The 18,481-nt window shown below is 22.2% G+C and overlaps 6 protein-coding genes across 6 annotated transcripts; 3 read left to right on the plus strand and 3 right to left on the minus strand.

Annotated features, from left to right (window-relative positions):
- Positions 1 to 367: 367 nt before the first annotated feature.
- On the minus strand, positions 368 to 2,182 carry DDB_G0292432 (hypothetical protein; the record flags this gene model as incomplete). Its single annotated transcript, XM_629607.1, has 1 exon — positions 368 to 2,182. One exon carries the CDS (start codon positions 2,180 to 2,182, stop codon positions 368 to 370), a length of 1,815 nt encoding a protein of 604 aa, XP_629609.1.
- Positions 2,183 to 4,041: 1,859 nt separating this feature from the next.
- Positions 4,042 to 6,135, plus strand: DDB_G0295841 (FNIP repeat-containing protein; the record flags this gene model as incomplete). Its single annotated transcript, XM_002649051.1, has 1 exon — positions 4,042 to 6,135. The coding sequence occupies one exon, from the start codon at positions 4,042 to 4,044 to the stop codon at positions 6,133 to 6,135; it is 2,094 nt and encodes a 697-aa protein (XP_002649097.1).
- A 59-nt stretch (positions 6,136 to 6,194) lies between these two features.
- DDB_G0292528 (pirin family protein) lies at positions 6,195 to 7,440 on the minus strand (the record flags this gene model as incomplete). Its single annotated transcript, XM_002649052.1, has 4 exons — positions 6,195 to 6,783; positions 6,897 to 7,032; positions 7,117 to 7,197; positions 7,350 to 7,440. The coding sequence occupies 4 exons, from the start codon at positions 7,438 to 7,440 to the stop codon at positions 6,195 to 6,197; spliced, it is 897 nt and encodes a 298-aa protein (XP_002649098.1).
- A 603-nt stretch (positions 7,441 to 8,043) lies between these two features.
- Positions 8,044 to 9,237, plus strand: DDB_G0292434 (hypothetical protein; the record flags this gene model as incomplete). The annotated part of the gene is made up of 4 exons (XM_629609.1): positions 8,044 to 8,060; positions 8,174 to 8,511; positions 8,752 to 8,914; positions 8,985 to 9,237. The coding sequence occupies 4 exons, from the start codon at positions 8,044 to 8,046 to the stop codon at positions 9,235 to 9,237; spliced, it is 771 nt and encodes a 256-aa protein (XP_629611.1).
- An 896-nt stretch (positions 9,238 to 10,133) lies between these two features.
- Positions 10,134 to 12,627, minus strand: triA (BTB/POZ domain-containing protein; the record flags this gene model as incomplete). Its single annotated transcript, XM_629610.1, has 3 exons — positions 10,134 to 10,576; positions 10,658 to 12,136; positions 12,456 to 12,627. The coding sequence occupies 3 exons, from the start codon at positions 12,625 to 12,627 to the stop codon at positions 10,134 to 10,136; spliced, it is 2,094 nt and encodes a 697-aa protein (XP_629612.1).
- Positions 12,628 to 15,053: 2,426 nt separating this feature from the next.
- On the plus strand, positions 15,054 to 18,342 carry DDB_G0292530 (hypothetical protein; the record flags this gene model as incomplete). The annotated part of the gene is made up of 4 exons (XM_629611.1): positions 15,054 to 15,809; positions 15,940 to 16,193; positions 16,280 to 16,753; positions 16,860 to 18,342. 4 exons carry the CDS (start codon positions 15,054 to 15,056, stop codon positions 18,340 to 18,342), a joined length of 2,967 nt encoding a protein of 988 aa, XP_629613.1.
- Positions 18,343 to 18,481: the final 139 nt, after the last annotated feature.

Consider the following 18,481-nt stretch of genomic DNA (forward strand, 5'->3'; position numbering starts at 1 on the left):
TAAAAAAACCAAAAAGTCAAAATTTCAAAAAAAAAAAAATACACATTTAAATTTGTTTTCAAATTAACATTAACCATTTTTTAAAAAATAGATAATATGGAATAATTATTAATTTTAAATTTATTTGTTAAAAAAATGAAAATTGTATCTCAATAATATATATTTATATTTTTCTGAATAAATTATTTAATTGTATTAAAATAAAAAAAAAAAATAAATCCACCAGGCAAATTTAAAATTTTTTTATTTTAAAATTTTTTAATATTTTTATTTTATTATTACTTATTATTACTTATTATTATTATTATTATTTATTTTTTAATTTTTTTTAATTTTTTTTTTTTTTTTTTTTTTTAATTTTTTTTTTTTAATGAGAAACTATAATTGGTTTTGAATTTGGATCAAATTTAAAAGTTAATTTCTTCCAGAATAATAAAACTATACCCATATCGAAAACCCACATTGAAATTAATACAATGAAAAGTGGTAGACGTCTTATCATTGATAAACCATAACCAGCCCAAAGCGGACCAAGAATTCTAGCAAGACTACCCATAATCATCATACAACCACTTAGGAAACCTTGAGATTCTTCTTCACCATAGATTCTATTCAATAGTTTAGAATAAAGACTATAGACTGAAGTATTTTGAGTTGGAATACCAACAGTAGTGATTGCAACCGATAAAATGAATTTCCACATTGGTACACTATCAGTTGCCAAACCAAGTCCAAAGAAGAACATCATCAATATTAAACCAGCACCAATGAATAACATACCAAACATGATTGCATGTTTATCTTGTCCACCTTTACCTGTGAATATAACTGTAACAATAATGAAAACTATGATTTCCAATGACACCAAACTATACATAATACTATTTTGAATTGTACCAAAACCATACTGTTGTTGAGTGATTGGTGTAATTAAAGTTTCAAGTGAACCAAATACAAAATTTTGCACAAAATTAATTACAAAACATGTCAATAGTGATGCATTTAATATCTTTTTTAAATTTTCTAAAAATGTTGGTTCTTTTTTCTTTTGATCAGCACCAAATAATCTTGATTGATGAATTGAACCACCATTTGATGAAGAGGTTTGATATTTTGAAAATTTTTTACTTGAAAAATGTTGAAATGATGATTGTGGTGTAATCATGGTAGTTGATAATGATTCACCACCATTTCCATTTAAACCTTTTGGATTAACCATTCTATATGTTAATGATCCTTCCTCTCCAAATGTTGGATATTTACTATATGTTGAATATTGTTGATTTATACTATGCTTATAGTCTCCACCCAATGTAACTTCTGAATATTTATCTAATGCATGTGGATGGCTTGTACTTTTATGTAATAATGGTGCTTTTTCATTACTTTTAAATTTAGATGATGAAATATGTTGTTGTTTTTCATTTATATCAATTTTAGATACTTGATCAATATTAGTTTGATTATTATCTTGATTATCAATTATTGGAGTTGGTTCTCTGAATCCAATGAATGATAATAAAATTAAGAATAAAAATAATGCTAATAACCAACCTGGTGTTCTTAATGGATCGAAAATGAAATGAACTTTACCAATCCAAAAATTGAAATTAACTTCACCAATACCAAGATTAAATGCTGGACCTGCAACTAAACCAAATGCATTGATACCATTGATTATACCCATAAATTTGGTTCTTTGCTCTTTGGTACTGACTGCTGCAATGTAACTATTGGTTAATGCCATATTACTACTACCGATACCTGCTATGAAACGACCTGCAATCACCATATATGGATCGATTGCCATTGCATAAACTATATTACCAATTACACCAACTATTAAACTTGCTATAAAACTTTCTTTCATTGTTCTTTTGTCTGCCCAAATTCCAACAATTGGTAAAAAACAAACTTGTGCTATTGAAAATACTGCTAATGCCCACCCCAATGAATTACTATTACCATTGATTGATTCTAAATATTTTAATAATGATGGCATTACAATACCATATTCAACATTTGCCACAAATCCAATTATCATAACTGTTGTTAAACTTAACATGTGGACTCGATTTTCTGTTTTTTCATTTGATATTTCCACTTTTTCATCTTTTACTGATACTTTTTCTTCTTTATTTATTATTAAAATTGAATCATTACTATTATTATTTTCTACCATTTTTTTTTTTTTTTTTTTTTTTTTTTTTTTCCAAATACCTTTTATTCAATGGTAATAATAATAAAAAAAGATGGTGTTTTAAAAAAAAAAAAAAAAAAAAAAAAAAAAATTGTTAAATAAAATTCAAAAAAAAAAAAAAAAAAAGGGGGGGTTATAAAAGGGAATCAACTTTGCTTGGGTTTTTTTTTTTTTTAACAAATTTTTAATTTTTTTTTAATTTTTAATTTTTTTTTAATTTTTTTTTAATTTTTAAATTTTTTTTAAAACCCAAAAATATTTTGTTGTAAAGGAACAAATTTTCTTTTTTTTTTTTTTTTTTTTTTTTTTTTGGAAAAATTTTTTTAATGGGGGGTTATCATTCCCTAAAAAAACTTTTTCCCAAACCAAAAAAACCAAAAAAAATTTAAATTTAAAAATTAAAATTAAAAAAAATGGGGTTTTTTAAATTAAAAAAAAAAAAAAAAAAAAAAAAAATTATTATTAAAGGGGATTGGGTTTTTAAAAAAATAGAGATGAAAAAAAAAAATTTGGATATTTCGGAAAAAAAAAAAAAAAATTAAGAGTTTTTTTTTATTTTTTATTTACAACTTTAAAAAGATATTTTTATTATCTTTTTTTTTTTTTTTTTTTTTTCTTTATCTTTTTCTTTTTATATATATTTTTTTTTTTTATTTAATTCCAGTTTGTTTTTTAAAAACTCTAACTATTGAATTGAAGAAAATAGTTCCGAGGATAATTGAACCACTAACCAAAATCGAAATAAACCCTTGATATCCATTACAATATATTCTTTTTGATAAAAGAAGACATAGTGGAATAATAAATGTTAATTGTATTGTAAAATCTAAATTGATAAACAAAGATAAAATTGAAAGACAAAAAAGAAACACTATTGAATTATTTTCAAAAGTTTCATTCATTTTATCTACTCTGGGAACATATCCTATTTTCTTTTGTTTAGTTTTTTTTTGTTTTGTTTTGTTTTGTTTTGTTTTGTTTTGTTTTGTTTTGTTTTGTTTTGTTTGGAGAAAAATAAAATAGGAAAATAATAGAAAAAAAAAAAAAATTTTAAAAAAAAAAAAAAATTTTTAAAAAAAATTAAAATTAATTCATCTGTAAAGGTTTTGTGATGGAAAACTCAAATAGTTAAAAAAATTTATAAAAATTAAAAAAAATAATATAAAAATCTAAAAAAAAAAACAATTAAATCTTTTTTTAGTTTTTTAAGTTTTTTTAAAATCCAAAATTAAATGTTTTCTGTATCCCAGTTACATATTAAGTTTTTATAATAAAATGTAAACCCAACAAATTCAAATCAATTCAAAATAGTAAGCAAATATTAAAAAAAAAAAAAAAAAAAAAAAAAAAAAAATTTAAAGTTTTTTTTTTAATATCTGGTATACAAGTAATTGTAATTAGGTATCATCTATATTTTACATTTTTGATTCCAATTTTTATTTTATTTTTTTATTTAACATTTTCAACAAAGTATATTATTTCATATTGTAATTGATAGAAAGATGGAAAAAAAAAGTGCAAATGCAAAAGTTCTTTGAGAATTTGATGCTCGTAGGTACGGTGTTTTTTACTTTTTTATTTTCTGCGAGCGACTTTGCAAATTAACATAAATATAAACACCACAATCATTTCATTATTATTTTGTAGTTATAGAGATATTAGAATTTTATAATTTCTAACTATGCTTTTTTTTTTCTCCATATAAAATTTTTTTTTGGCATTTTGTTGTTTTGGATTTGTGAGGTGGTTATTTTTAAATTTCATTTTTTTTATTTTTTTTTTATTTTTATTTTTTTTTTTTTTATTTTTATCCACAACAATTCAAACAAAAAAAAAAAAAAATGATTGGTAGTGATAAATTATTTTTTAAAGTTTGGAGAAATATTTATTTAAAAAAAATAATATTTCATCATTTAAAATTATATAATTATATAAATAATTATTTAAATGATTTTTATAGTATAAATTCAATTTTTGAATTTAGAGAAAATTTTCAACCAAAAGGATATTTAAATTCATTAGTTTTAAATATTAGTGATATATTAAATGGTAATGGAATTTATGATGATCATTCTGAATTATTTGATGGAATTCTATTTGATCAATTTTTACCAAAAGATGTCACAACTCTAACTATAAAATACAGTAGGGATGCAATTTCATTAGGATTAGATGAACCAAGAATACAACTTGAATTACCACCATTACCAGATCAAATCACCACATTAAATATATTCACCATGCAGATGGAATACTATCAAAATATTGATAATACTAAACCATTAGATATAAGTGAATGGCCATTAAAACCAAACTATTTAATGGGAAAAGTGAACTTAAGGAAATTAAATTTTAAAAAGATGCCAAATATAGATTATAACAAAATCAACCTACCATTATATATTTCAAATAGTTTTAATAAAATCACTACAATTTCAATTGGACAAATACCAATGGGAATTATTGATTTAAGATTACCAGATAATTTTAACGGTAATCTTGAAAGTGGTTGTATTCCATCAACAGTTTTAAAATTAAAATTTGGTAGAGCCTATGATAAACCTTTAAATAAATCAACAGATTTACCAATTGGTTTAATTGAATTAACTTATCATGCTAATCATTCAATACCATTGAATTGTTTACCTGAAACTTTAGAAATATTAAAACTCGGTGAAAATTATAATTCACCAATCATAATTGGATCATTACCAAAATCTTTAAAATCTTTAAAATTTGGTAAATCATTTAATCAACCATTGAAACAAATTGGTTGTTTTCCATTGAATGAAAATTTAAATACTTTGATATTAGGTAAAAATTGGGATAATATAGTATCAAATGGTGTTTTACCTTCATCAACATTAATTCATTTAAATTTAGGAAAAGCAAGTGATTTTAGATTGAAACAAACTATTTATTCATCAAGTATTAATATGTTTAGTAAATTCTATTCAGATGAATCATTAATTCAATGTAATAATTTGAAAACATTAATTATTAATTATTTCGATAAACAAATCTTACCAAATTCATTACCAAATTCAATTGTAACAATTAAATTTAAAAATTTCAATAATGGTAATAAACCAATCCAACCATTTTCTTTACCATCTGAATTGGAATACATTGATTTTGGTAATAAATTCAATCAAAAGATTCAACCAAATTCTTTTTCTCATTTAAAAAATTTAAAAACAATTAAATTTGGTAAATCATTTAATCAATCATTAGAAAATTGTATTATTCCTTCAACTGTTAATTTAATAACTTTTAAAAATTCAAAATTTAATAAATCACCACCACCAAAAACAACAACAACAACAACAACAACAACAACAACAACAACTTTAAAATTAAAAATAAGAATGTATAATTCAAATGATTTAAGTAATGATTTTAAAAATTGTTTAAATTCAATAGATTGTAAATTCTTATCAAATGAAGATGAATCAAATTTAAATTCAACTACATTCCCAAATTCATTAACAAGTTTAAAAATTAGAGATGAGTTTAGAAAACCAACAAGTTATAATGGATTTTTAAAAAATAAAATTAATTTAACAAATTTAGATATAAATGAACCAATTGAAAAATTAGAATTACCTTTATTAAATAATAATGATAATAAAACAACAACAACAACGACAACAACACAAAATAATAATAATATAGTTAATAATATTAAAATTTTAACATTATATAGAGGTATACATCCATTATTAATATTTCCATCAATTGAAATTTTAATTATAAAAACTTCATATATTATTATAGATGAAAAACAATTCCCAAATTTAAAAGAAATTCATTCAAAAAATCATAAATTTATAAATTCAATTTTTAATAATCCAAAATTATTTGAAATTTTAAAATATCCAATTAAAAATAAAAATCAAAAGCTTGATGAAAGAGCTTCAACAATTTTATTTTAAATATAATTTATTTATCAGAGTTGTTATTATTATTATTATTATTATTTTTACATTTTATTTTAAAATTTACCAGATTGAAAATCATAAAATGCTTGTTGAATTTCTCTTTGTGTATTCATAACGAATGGACCATGTTGTACAACAGGTTCACGTAATGGTTTTGCAGATAAGAATAAAAATCTAACACCATTTTCACCAGCGGTGACATCAATTTTATTTGGAATTGATTGTTGTTGATCATCTTTTGAGAGGGTATTGTTATCTTTGTTTTCTAATAAACCAATATGTTGATCACCGATTTTAACTTGATTACCTTGTGGACCGAAAAAACCTTCACCTTCGAAAACATAAACAAAAGAACTATGATCAAAATCTGGAATTTCCTCTGAAAATTTAGCATTTGCTTTTAATTTAACATCTAAAAAGATTGGTTTAACATGTAAATCTCTAACTGGACCTTCGATACCATCATAAACACCTGCGATGATTCTAACTTTTTTATCATCAGTATTAACCTCTGGTATATCTGCTGCTGGAATATCTTTATACCATGGTTCTGACATCTTTTCTGCTGCTGCTAAATTTAACCAAAATTGAAATCCAAACATCATACCATCACGTTGTTGTGGAATTTCTGAATGAATAATACTAAAATTATAAATTAAAATTATATTTATTAATATATATAAAATTTTTTTTTTTATTGTTTTTTAATTTCTAATTTTTTTTTTTTTTTTTTTTTTTTTTTTAATTACACATACCCTTTACCTGCATTCATAATTTGAACCATGCCTGGTAATAATAAACCTCTATTTTTTCTATTATCCTCATGTAACATTGCACCTTCAATCATGTAGGTGAGAGTTTGTTGACCACGATGTGGGTGATCTGGGAAACCTAAATAATAAATAATAAATTATTAAATTAGTTTGGGAAAACTCTGGATACTATATGCTATACTATGCTATATATTATATTTACCTGCGATATAATCATCTGGGTTATCAGATTTGAAGGCATCCAACATTAAAAATGGATCAACTTCACTACTTTTTATAGAACCTATTGGAAAGAAAATAATTATTAATAAAATTTAAATTTCCTAAAGGAAATAATAAAAAAAAAAATAACCTAGGTGGGTTGCAATTTTTTTTTTTTTTTTTATTATTATTAATATTAGGTGATAAAGTTAATATACTAAAATGAATTCATACCTCCAATAACACGAGTTAATGAAACTCCATCACCATCTTTTGTAGCAATACCTTTAGCTACCTTTAGTACTTTTCTTGATACACTTGACATTTTTACTATTTTATTATTTACTTTTTAAAAAATAAATTTTTTATGTTTGGGAATTTTTTTATTTTTTGAAAAAAAATTGTTTTTTATTTTTAATTAATTTTCGGCGATGTTCGGGGTGATATTTTTAGAGTGGATTGCTTTAAAAAAAAAAATAATAATAACCTTCAATTTTTTTTGCGTTTTATTTTTTTTTTCACAACTGGCGCTTTTTTTTTAATTAAATTAAAAAAATAATATGAAAAATTTAAAAATAAATAAAATTTTTTTTTTTACTTTATGATTCGATTAGAATAAAAACAATTTGAAATGGAGACAAAAAATATTAATCATTTAATATAGTGAAAATTTTATTTAGTTACCTAATATTATTAGAAAAAGAAACCCAAATTACACACATCCATGTGTTTCTGATACTTTATATTACCAATATTTTAATCACGATAATAACATTAGACTTTTAAAAGGATCAATACGTACGGATGCCCGCGAACGTCAATAGTGAACAGGTGGTACAATGGCCAAAGGATCAACAGGATTTTCTAATTAAAAATAAGGTACCGTTGGAAAGGATATGGAATTTGGACGAAACAGCAATAAAACTTGATGAAACTGCAGTTAAGGTAAAAGTATTAAACTTACAACCATTTTTTTAAGTAATATATTACAATATATCATTCATATTAATTAATAAAATTCTTTGAATATTTTGATTATAGTATGTTGTAAACAAAAGTTTAGGTAAACCATTGACAAAACCACTCAACTATTCCCAACATGTCACCATGATTGGGTGTATATCGGCGAGTGGTCGCCGTTTACCTCATTACTCAATTATAAAGGCACCAAAGACATCAATTGGCAATATAACAATTCATACCCAAGGGAATATAATATTTAATGAGTCAGGATGGGTTGACACCAAACAAAAAGTAGATTTCATTAAGTATTTTGGTGATTCAATAAACAGAGGTCTAACCAAACCTTATCCATTAACTGTTTTATACTTGGACAATCATTCATCAAACTTACAAGAAGAAGTTGCAGATGCCTTGAATGAATATAATATTCATTGTTATACGTTTCCAGCTAACTCAACTCACTTATTGCAACCATTGGATTTATTGGTTTTCGGTATTTTCAAAAGAAAGTTGAACCAGACCATTAATAATTTAAAAAGGGTTAAATCCAAAAAGGATATACCCAAAACAAGCTAATTATCATTTGAGGAATTATTGGACGTAATAGAAACATCATGGGATGCTACTGCTTCACCAATTACTATTAAGAATGCTTTTGAAATGATTAAAATAGATTGGAAATCGATAAAAGCATCTTATTTGGATGAATTGGAAAATAATGACGATAAATCTTTAGCATGTGTTTCCAATACTTTAGTTATAAATGAAAAACCCTCTTCAACCCAAATAGCAGATGCAAGAAAGATTGGGTTCCAAATTAACAGTTTGGGTGTAGGGTAGGTAAGAAAAAATAAAATCTATAAATTACTATTATTATATACTAATTTTTTAATTTTAAAATCACAGAAATACAATAAAAATAGATGAAGCACCAAAAAAAAGAGGTAGACCATCAAAGGTTACTATTAATTCAACTGTAAATGTTTTAAATGTCAATATCCAAAACAATTTTAATATACCAATTACCGACTTTTCATCACCTGTGTTAAAACTTAACAAAAATGGCCAACCAAGAAAAAAATATACTAAAAAATTAAAGGCCATTCATGATAGTACAATAAATCAACAGAATTCAAACAAAATCTCTGAAATTGATTAATCTCCAATATTAATAAATAATAATAAATAAATAAATTATTTTTTTTCTCATATAAAATTTTAATTAAAAAAAATGTCGGTTGCAAAAAAAAAAAAAACTCGAAAAAAAATTGAAGGTAATAACCAATTTAATATTTAATCAATAACAATAAAATTAGAATAATTTAAAAAAATAAAATAAATTAAATTAAAATATCAATAACAATAAGATTAAATTATAAAAAAAAAAAGTGATATTTGAAAATATCTATAAAGGTGTCAATTTTGAAAAGTGATTAGAGATTTCAATTTAATCATCATTTGTTTTTTTTGGTTATTACTTAGATTAAAAAATAATTTGAATGATTATAAATATAATAATTATTATTATTACTATTATTATTATTATTATTATTATTATTATTATTATTATTATTATTATTATTATTATTTAATTTTTAGTTATAATTAATGATCCAAAAAAACAGAATCATTTCATTCATTTTTTTATATTTGATACAATAATTATACTTTTTTTAATTTTTTTTTTTTTTCATTTTTTTTTAATAACATGTAAATGGTATAATTTTAGTAAGATTATTTAAAAATACAAATGAAAATCAAAGACCACCATTACCAGAAAGAAAAGGGTGCTCCATTATTACCAAGATATGAATATATATAATTCAAAGAATATGATTATAATGAAGATGATGAAATTATTTATGTTTTATATAAAATATTTTACTTTTCCATTTAGTAAATTTTAAATAGGACATTTACCAAATAAAATTTATAGATTTAATTTATTTAATTTTCTCATGTACATAAATAATCATATTTTATTTAAAAAGTTATTTTTATTTATTTATTTTAATAATTTATTTAATTAATAATAATAACAATAATAATAATAATTTAACCCCATTGACTGGTTAATTCAATTAATAAACAAAAACTATCAGAATAATGACTATATTTATCTTGTTTATATAAAGTATCTAAAGAGATGAATTTTGGCCAACCCCAAGCACTATCGAATCCTTCATCAAACATTTTCTTAAAACTAAATTCAATTGAATCTTGGAATCTAAACCCAATTACACTTGCCAAAACTGATATTGCTAATGGTTTTGTTAACTTACTACCAAATGCCAAATAAACAGCCAATTGACCTTTTTCTCTTTCCTTTAATTGAACGAAAAACTCTCTATCCTTGAATGAGAATCTCTCTAAATTTGCTGGTAATTTTATATCCTTTTTAATTCTATATAAAAATTGATTAGTTGATTGACCAAATTCTGATGAAAATGAATTTAATGGTATAATTTCATTTGTAACATTTGAATCAAATGGTTGAGCTTTTTAAAATAAAATTAAAAAATTAAAAAATTTTAATAATAAAATGAATAAATAAAAAAAAAAAAAAAAAAACTACTTACTAATACCTAATAAAAATTCAATTGGATAGGGTCTTTTTCTATTATTACGTGGTCTTCTATAATGGTAACCTAAAAATGAGAAACTTTCACCTCTATTTGATTTTAAAATATGTCTAAGAAGATTTGAAATTTCTTTATCTGGTATAATTTTTAAATTATCTAAACGTTCAAATGCTTCGCCGATATTCATATTTTCCCAACGAATTAGTGGTAATACTTCATCCAATAAATTCTTATCGATTGTTGTATCCCAATCTTCAATGATATCTAAGTCATCCTTATTTGTTGAATATTCATAATCATCGTTTGCTGAATCATCTTTATCATCATCATCGGTGAAATCATCATCCTCATCATCATCTTCATCATCATCGTCACCATCTTCGGAATCATTTTCAAAATCATCGCCAACACCACCACCACCATTACGATGTTCTTCATCATCAATATCACTATAGGTTTCTTCTGTATCGCTATGACAATCGTTGTTATTGTAATGACCACCACCACCACCACCATTACCAATGTGCTGTCTGTGGTGATCTTTTAATGATAGAGAATTTCTTCTTGAACTGCATCTACTACTACAACTTCCATCGGATCCACCATCACCATCATGCTTTTTCAAATGTGATGAACTACTTCTTTTACCATGACTTTTACCACTTGCACCATTTGCAGATTGAAGCTGTTGTTGCTGTTGCTGTTGCTGTTGTTGAATGGAAGCTTGTGAATTCTCTCTACACCAATCTATAACACAATCTAATATATCCAATTCTTCCATCCTTAGACCATCATTACGTAACATTTGAACGAGTGTTGTCAAACTGATACTATAGAAAGCATCACAATGTAATGAAATACTTGCATATTGTAGGACGAAAGCTCTTAAATGGGGGTGAACACTCTCGACTGGTATAGCACTTTGATTTAAAGAATCCCAAAGAAAAAGAGCACTTTCAACATCTGGTTTCTCTAGATACATTTGTGCGATTTTACCCATTGTTGCCAATGATAATTCTTTACCTCTTTGAAGACCCAAAAGATCGCAATACTGATAGATTGAACTCACCATCCTATGATCATAGTCTAAATCTAAAATTCCAATACAAATATATTTCAAAACGGTAAAAAACACATCAGGATCAACACCCTCCAAGGTAATCTCTTTAATTGATGATTCTTTCATTGATCCAGTGAACATTGCTTTAAAGTACTCGCTTCTTGCCACTAACATTATCTTACTTGCAAAGAATTTCCTATCACCAACTTTAAATATTACATCACTAAACTGCGATGGTTGATCAGAATCCCCTAATAATATACCAAATGTATTGGTTAAATCTCTAGCTAATTTTATAATATCTTCATCTGTTCCATTACTATTACTATTGTTATTATTATTAGTATTATTATTATCATCAACACTTGAATTTAATGGATTTGGTGATTTTTGATTATTAATATTTGATATCATTTCTATAAATATAAAAATAATAAAAAAATATTAAAATTACATTAAAAAAAAAAAAAAAAAAAAAAAAAAAGTTGGACAAGTAATAATAAATTATTTATAAATTATAAATAAATAAAAAAAAAAAAAACAGTTAATATGTGGTTTTTTTTTTGTTTTGTTTTTAATTATTATTTTTATTTTTGTTTTGTTTGTTTTTTGTTTTTTGTTTTTTGTTTTTTTTTTAATTATTTATTTTTATTTTTTTTTTTATTTTATTTTTTTTTTTAATGTGGTGGGTTGTGTGTTGAAAAAAAAAAAAAAAAATAAATAAAAAATACTAACTTTGATTTATTGGTTTTTTTACACTAGGTTTATTGGTGCTATTAATGTTACTACTATTATTGTTATTATTATTGTTGTTACTATTATTATTGGTGTTGTTGTTGTTGTTGTTGTTGTTGTTTTGATTATTATTTCCATTAAAAGATATTCTTACAACAGGCTCAATTTCCATTTTGAATTATTTGCAAATCCCACAAATAATTTAATAAATAAAAAAAATAAATAAATAATTTATTTTATATTATTCTAATTAAATAAATTTTTTTATATTAAAAAAAAAAAAAAATAAAGAAAAAAAAAATAAGGAAAAAAAAAAAAAAAAATAATAAAGAAAATAAAAAATTATTTGTAATGTTAATTTATATTAAATCAATAATTGAAAAATAAATATTTTTTATTTTTTTATTTTTTGGATAAATTAAAATAATTATGATAATATTAAATGCATATAAATAAATATATATATTTATAACTTTATAATAACAAGAATTATGATGACCCCACACAAAAAAAAAAAAAATTTAAAAAATCTGTTCATATAAAAAAAAAAAAAAAAAAAAAAAAAGAGAACAAATTGTTAGCACTGATTAGAGTGTGAGTGATTGAATGTATTTTTTAAAAAAAAAACTACTATTGTTTATGTTGGTTAACATTTTTGAGTATTGAAAAAATGTTGGAACCAATTATATTTATAGTTATAATTATAACTATCATTATTTAGTGTTTTGACATTTTTTTATTAATTTTTAATTTTATCTTTTAATTTTATTTTTTGAAGGTGCCAAACTGTTTGGTATCCTTAAATTATTATTGTATTTAAAAAAACAATGAAACAATTTTGTGTGGGTGTATTTAAAATTCAAAGAAACAATATTTTTTTAATTTTAAAATAAAAAAAATATAAAAAAAAAATATAAAAAAATAAAAAAATAAAAAATAAAAAATTAAAAGTATAATTAAAATAAAAAAAATAAAACAAACCTTTAAAACTTTTTATTTATTGTATATGAAATTATTTAACTTTAAAAAAAAAAAAAAAAAAAAAAAAAAAAAGAAAAAAAAAATATTGTTTTGGATTATATATATATATTAAATACCTAATGAATCAAAATAATCAATTTTTTTATTTTTATTTTTAATTTTAATTCTTTTTTTTTGTTGGGGTGTGATGAGGTTGGAATTTTATTTGTGTAATTTTTAACACAAAACTGTTTTTTTTTTTTAATTTTCCTAGTCACTTTTTTTTTTTTTTTTTTTTTTTCTTTTACATAACCCCGTCCATTAATGGTTTGTCAGTGAATATATTATTGAGAATGGAGGTATAATATGTAAATATTGTTTATTTTTTAAATTTTATATTTCTTTTTTAAAATTATTATTATTATTTATGTTATTATTTTTAATATATTATTATTTATAAACAAATTGGTGGAGATAATTAATAATAGTTATTGATAGTAGATCTATAAAAAAAAAATGTGTATGTACAAGTGATGTATTTCCTTTATTTTTTATTTTTTATTTTTTATTTTTATTTTTTGTTTTTTGTTTCCATTTTTTTACTTTTTTTAAAAATCTAAAAACAATTGCATGTCAAAATAATAAAAAAAAAAAAAAAAAATAAATAAAAAAAATAAAATATAATAAAATAAAAGTTCCTCTTTGTTTACATACCAAATTTGATTGAATTTTGATAATATATTTAATATATTAAATATATTAAATATTATTATATATTAAAATATAATAATTGATAAAAAAAAAAAAAAAAAAAAAAAAAAAAAAAATTATAACATAATTATACAAATTTAAAAAAAAAAAAAAAAAAAAAAAAAATTGTATAATATTTATATTCAAAAAAAAAAAAAAAAAAAAAAAATTATATAATTGTATAATATTAATTCAAAAAATGTGTGGGTGAGGGGCAATAAGTGGGGGTTTTAGTTAACTGCTTACCAAAATGAATTCATTTCCAAAGTTGAAATTAGTGACCACCCTATGTAGTTTTTACATATATTATAATATAGATTTAATCAATTGAAATGGATTTTATTTAACAGTTTAATTATTGCTAATTATTTTTTATAATAATAATAATAATAATAATAATAATAATAATAATAATAATAATAATAATAATAATAATAATAATAATAATAATAATAATAATAATAATAATAGTAATTTTTGAGATCAAAACATTTATGCTATATTAGTAAATTACTCTGATTTTTTATTTTTATTATTATAAGTAATTTACTTTGATCTTTTATATTTAAATTTCCCATTCATTTTTTTTTTAAATTTTCCATTTTTTTTTTTATTTTTTTTGTTTTTAAACAAAAAAATAGATGGAAAAAAGAAAAAAAAAATGAAAAAAAAAAATGAAAAAATTTAATTTTTTTTTTTGAAAAAAAAAAAAAAAAAATTCAAAATTCAAAATCATTTCGATATCAAAGTAATTTATTCAAATAAATAAATCAAACAAATTATCTGTCTGTACATATATATACATAAATAAATATATATACATTTTATCAAAAAAAAAAGTACATCTTCTTTAGTTTTTATTTAATAAACACAATAAAAAAAAAAAAAATGGGAAAATCAAAAAAGAAAGTTATACCAACTTCTAATAAAGAACCGAAGAAATCAACATCATCACAACAACAACAACAACAGCAACAACAACAGTTAACACCACAACAAGCTCAACAATTGCAACAACAACAAATGCAACACCAACAACAAATTCAATACGCACAACAACAATTGCAACAAGCACAACAAATACAACAAGCACAACATCTTCAAATGCAACAAACCTCTCAAAGATTAGCACAACAAATCCAACAAATTCAACAAAAGAAAATTTCAATTAATCTAGATAACCTTGATAAAAACTTTTTATCTTTAAATTTAGATGCATTAAAACATTCTCAAAATCAAGCAAATGGTATATTCAGTTCATCATCCTCGTCAAATAAAAATACTAAAAATAAGAATAAAAATAATAATAATAATAGTAATAATAATAATAATAATAATAATAATAGCAATAATAACAGTGGCAATAACAATAGTAGTAATAATAGTAATGATAAAAATAATAATAATAATAATAATAATAGCGGTAGTTCAGATGATAATGGACCAAAACAAAAGACATTCATGGGTGACGTTCCATTGAGTGCTTTGTATTCATTTAGAAATGGTAATAATGAATATTATAATGAACGATATAAAAATGCAGTTGAACATTATAATACTGCAATATCATTATCATCTTCAAAAATTCCAACATTTTTAGTTGTAGTTTTAATTAATAGATCAATTACTAAATTAAAATTACAAGTAAGTAGTATATACATAATATTATATCTGTTTTATTTTTATTTTTATTTTTTTTTATTGTTTTTTTTTTTTTTATTCTTTCATATTATTCATACTCACACTATTATTTTTAATTTATTTTTTATAAAAGGAATATAAAAGATCAATTTTAGATAGTACATTAGCAATATCTATTCAGCCAAATTGTATTAAAGCATACATTTGTAGATCATTTGGATACTTTTTCTGTAAAGACTATAAGAAAGCATTTGCGGATCATTTAATTGCCACAAATTTAGCACCTCATAATCTTACACTTCAAAAAGTAATGAGATATGCACATGGTTCTTTATCAATGTTTAATGCTGATTTCTTTGATTATTCTTTAAATAATTTAGCAAAAATGTAAGATATATATAAATTATTAAGATTTATTTATTTATTTTAAAATGATTTATTCTAATAAATATATTTTACTTATATAAATATAGAAAAAGTATACAATTAGAATGGTTAAGTGATTTTAATTTATTATCAATTGAAGAGGAACCAGGTAGAATGCATTTATTAGTTAAATATATGAAAGATTTAATAATAAGAACTAAAGATAATCCACATCAACAAGGACCACAACAACAATTCATTAATCAATCATTACAGGCAGCACACCAACAATCACAAATTCTAACTCAAAATCCAGGTATAATACCACAGGCATCATTACAACAAACACAAATTCAAAATTGTAGAAACACAAGTTCAACACCACCCTCATTAATACCATCAGGCGAATTCACTACTCGTACCTCTTGGAATGATCTCGAAGAGTATTATTCCCTCTTTAGGCATCCACAAAGTGAAGTATTGGCTTCAAAACAAAAACTTTTAGGTAATGCTGATTTTCAAGAAAAAAGGTATGAAGCTGCATTAAGTCATTATTCAAAAGCTATAAAATTAAATCCAGAGTATGTATTTTTTTAAAAAATATTTATAAATATTTATAAATTTTGTTATTTATTTTTTTATTTATTAATTTTAATTTATTTTGTATAAAAAAAAAAAAAAAATAAGTGATTCTATTTATTACTCTAATAGAGGTATTGTATATTATAAATTAAATAGATTTTATGAAGCAATTACAGATTGTACAATGTCAATTGAAAAACAAGCTAAACAATTTAAAGCCTATTTAAGAAGGGGTTCATCCTATGCAGCTATTGGTGATTATGCAAATGCCATTATAGATTTTAAAGCTGGTTTAAAATATGAACCAGAAAGTATAGATTTAATTGATGGTTTATATAAATCATTGAAATGGATTGAAAATGATTTAAGAAAAAGAATAGCTTCTTCTTCTTCTCCTTCTTCTACTACTAATAATACAAACTCAACAACTACTACAACTACTACAAATAATACTACTACAATAACTCCAAATAATACAAGTTTTTTAGAATTATCTTTAAAAACCGTCAATTTTGAATTGTCTTTAATTGCTGCGAAATTAAATTCAACAAAGAATTCACAAATTGATCCAAGTCAATTACCTTCAACAACAACAACAACAATAAATAATAATAGTAATAATAATAATAATAATAATTTAAATAATAATAATATCAATAGTAATAATACAACAACAGCACAACCAATATCTTCAACAAATTCACCATTTTTATCACAACCAATTACAAATAATCCACCACCATCATTATCTAAAAATTTTCATGAGAAAATTTTACAAGAAAAAGATAAACAAAAGGAGAAAGAAATAGAAAAAGAAAAAGAAAAAGAAAAAGAAAAAGAAAAAGAAAAAGAAAAAGAAAAAGAAAAAGAAAAAGAAAAAGAAAAAGAAAAGGAAAAAGAAAGAGAAAAGGAAAGAGAAAAAGAAAGAGAAAGAGAGAAAGAAAGAGAAAGAGAAAGAGAAAGAAGAGCAATGGAATCAGAATTAGAAGAAAGGGAGAGAGAAAGAGAAAAACATGTAAATAAAAAACAAAAACATACACATAAACAACAACAACAACAATCACAACAACCACAGGAACAATTATCACCACCAACATCAAGACCACCAACACCACCAACAACACCTTCATCACCAACATCTGGATCACCACCATCACCACCACCACAATTTTCATCATCATCAACAACAACATCAACACCACCATTAACACCACCATTAACACCATCATCATTTGCAACATCACAATCATTGAATTCAATTGATTCATATAAGAAAATAGCATGCTTTAGACCTATAACAGCAGAACAAAAGAATAAGCTAGAGTCATTGGTAAACTATTTAACAGATTTAATCACTGATGAAATTGGTGACCCTTCTTTAATTTTATTCTCAAGAGCTGAAGCCTATTCTCAATTAAGAGACTACATATCTGCTTTTAGAGATTTTGAAATTGCAACTCATTTAAATCAAAAATATACTGATATTCCAAAACGTCATCAAAGATTAAGACAAATAATAAAAGAAGATCAAGAACAAAGAAAACAACTTAATAATCTAATTTATCACCATCCCCAAAGTCATCTTTAAAAATAAAAAATAAAAAATAAAATAAAATATCAATAGATTATTTAAAAATAATAATAATAATGATAATAATAATAATAATAATAATAATAATAATAATAATAATAATAATAATAACAATAATAATAATAATAAACTATTT

Source organism: Dictyostelium discoideum, assembly GCF_000004695.1.
Source record: "Dictyostelium discoideum AX4 chromosome 6 chromosome, whole genome shotgun sequence".
NCBI lineage: Eukaryota > Evosea > Eumycetozoa > Dictyosteliales > Dictyosteliaceae > Dictyostelium > Dictyostelium discoideum.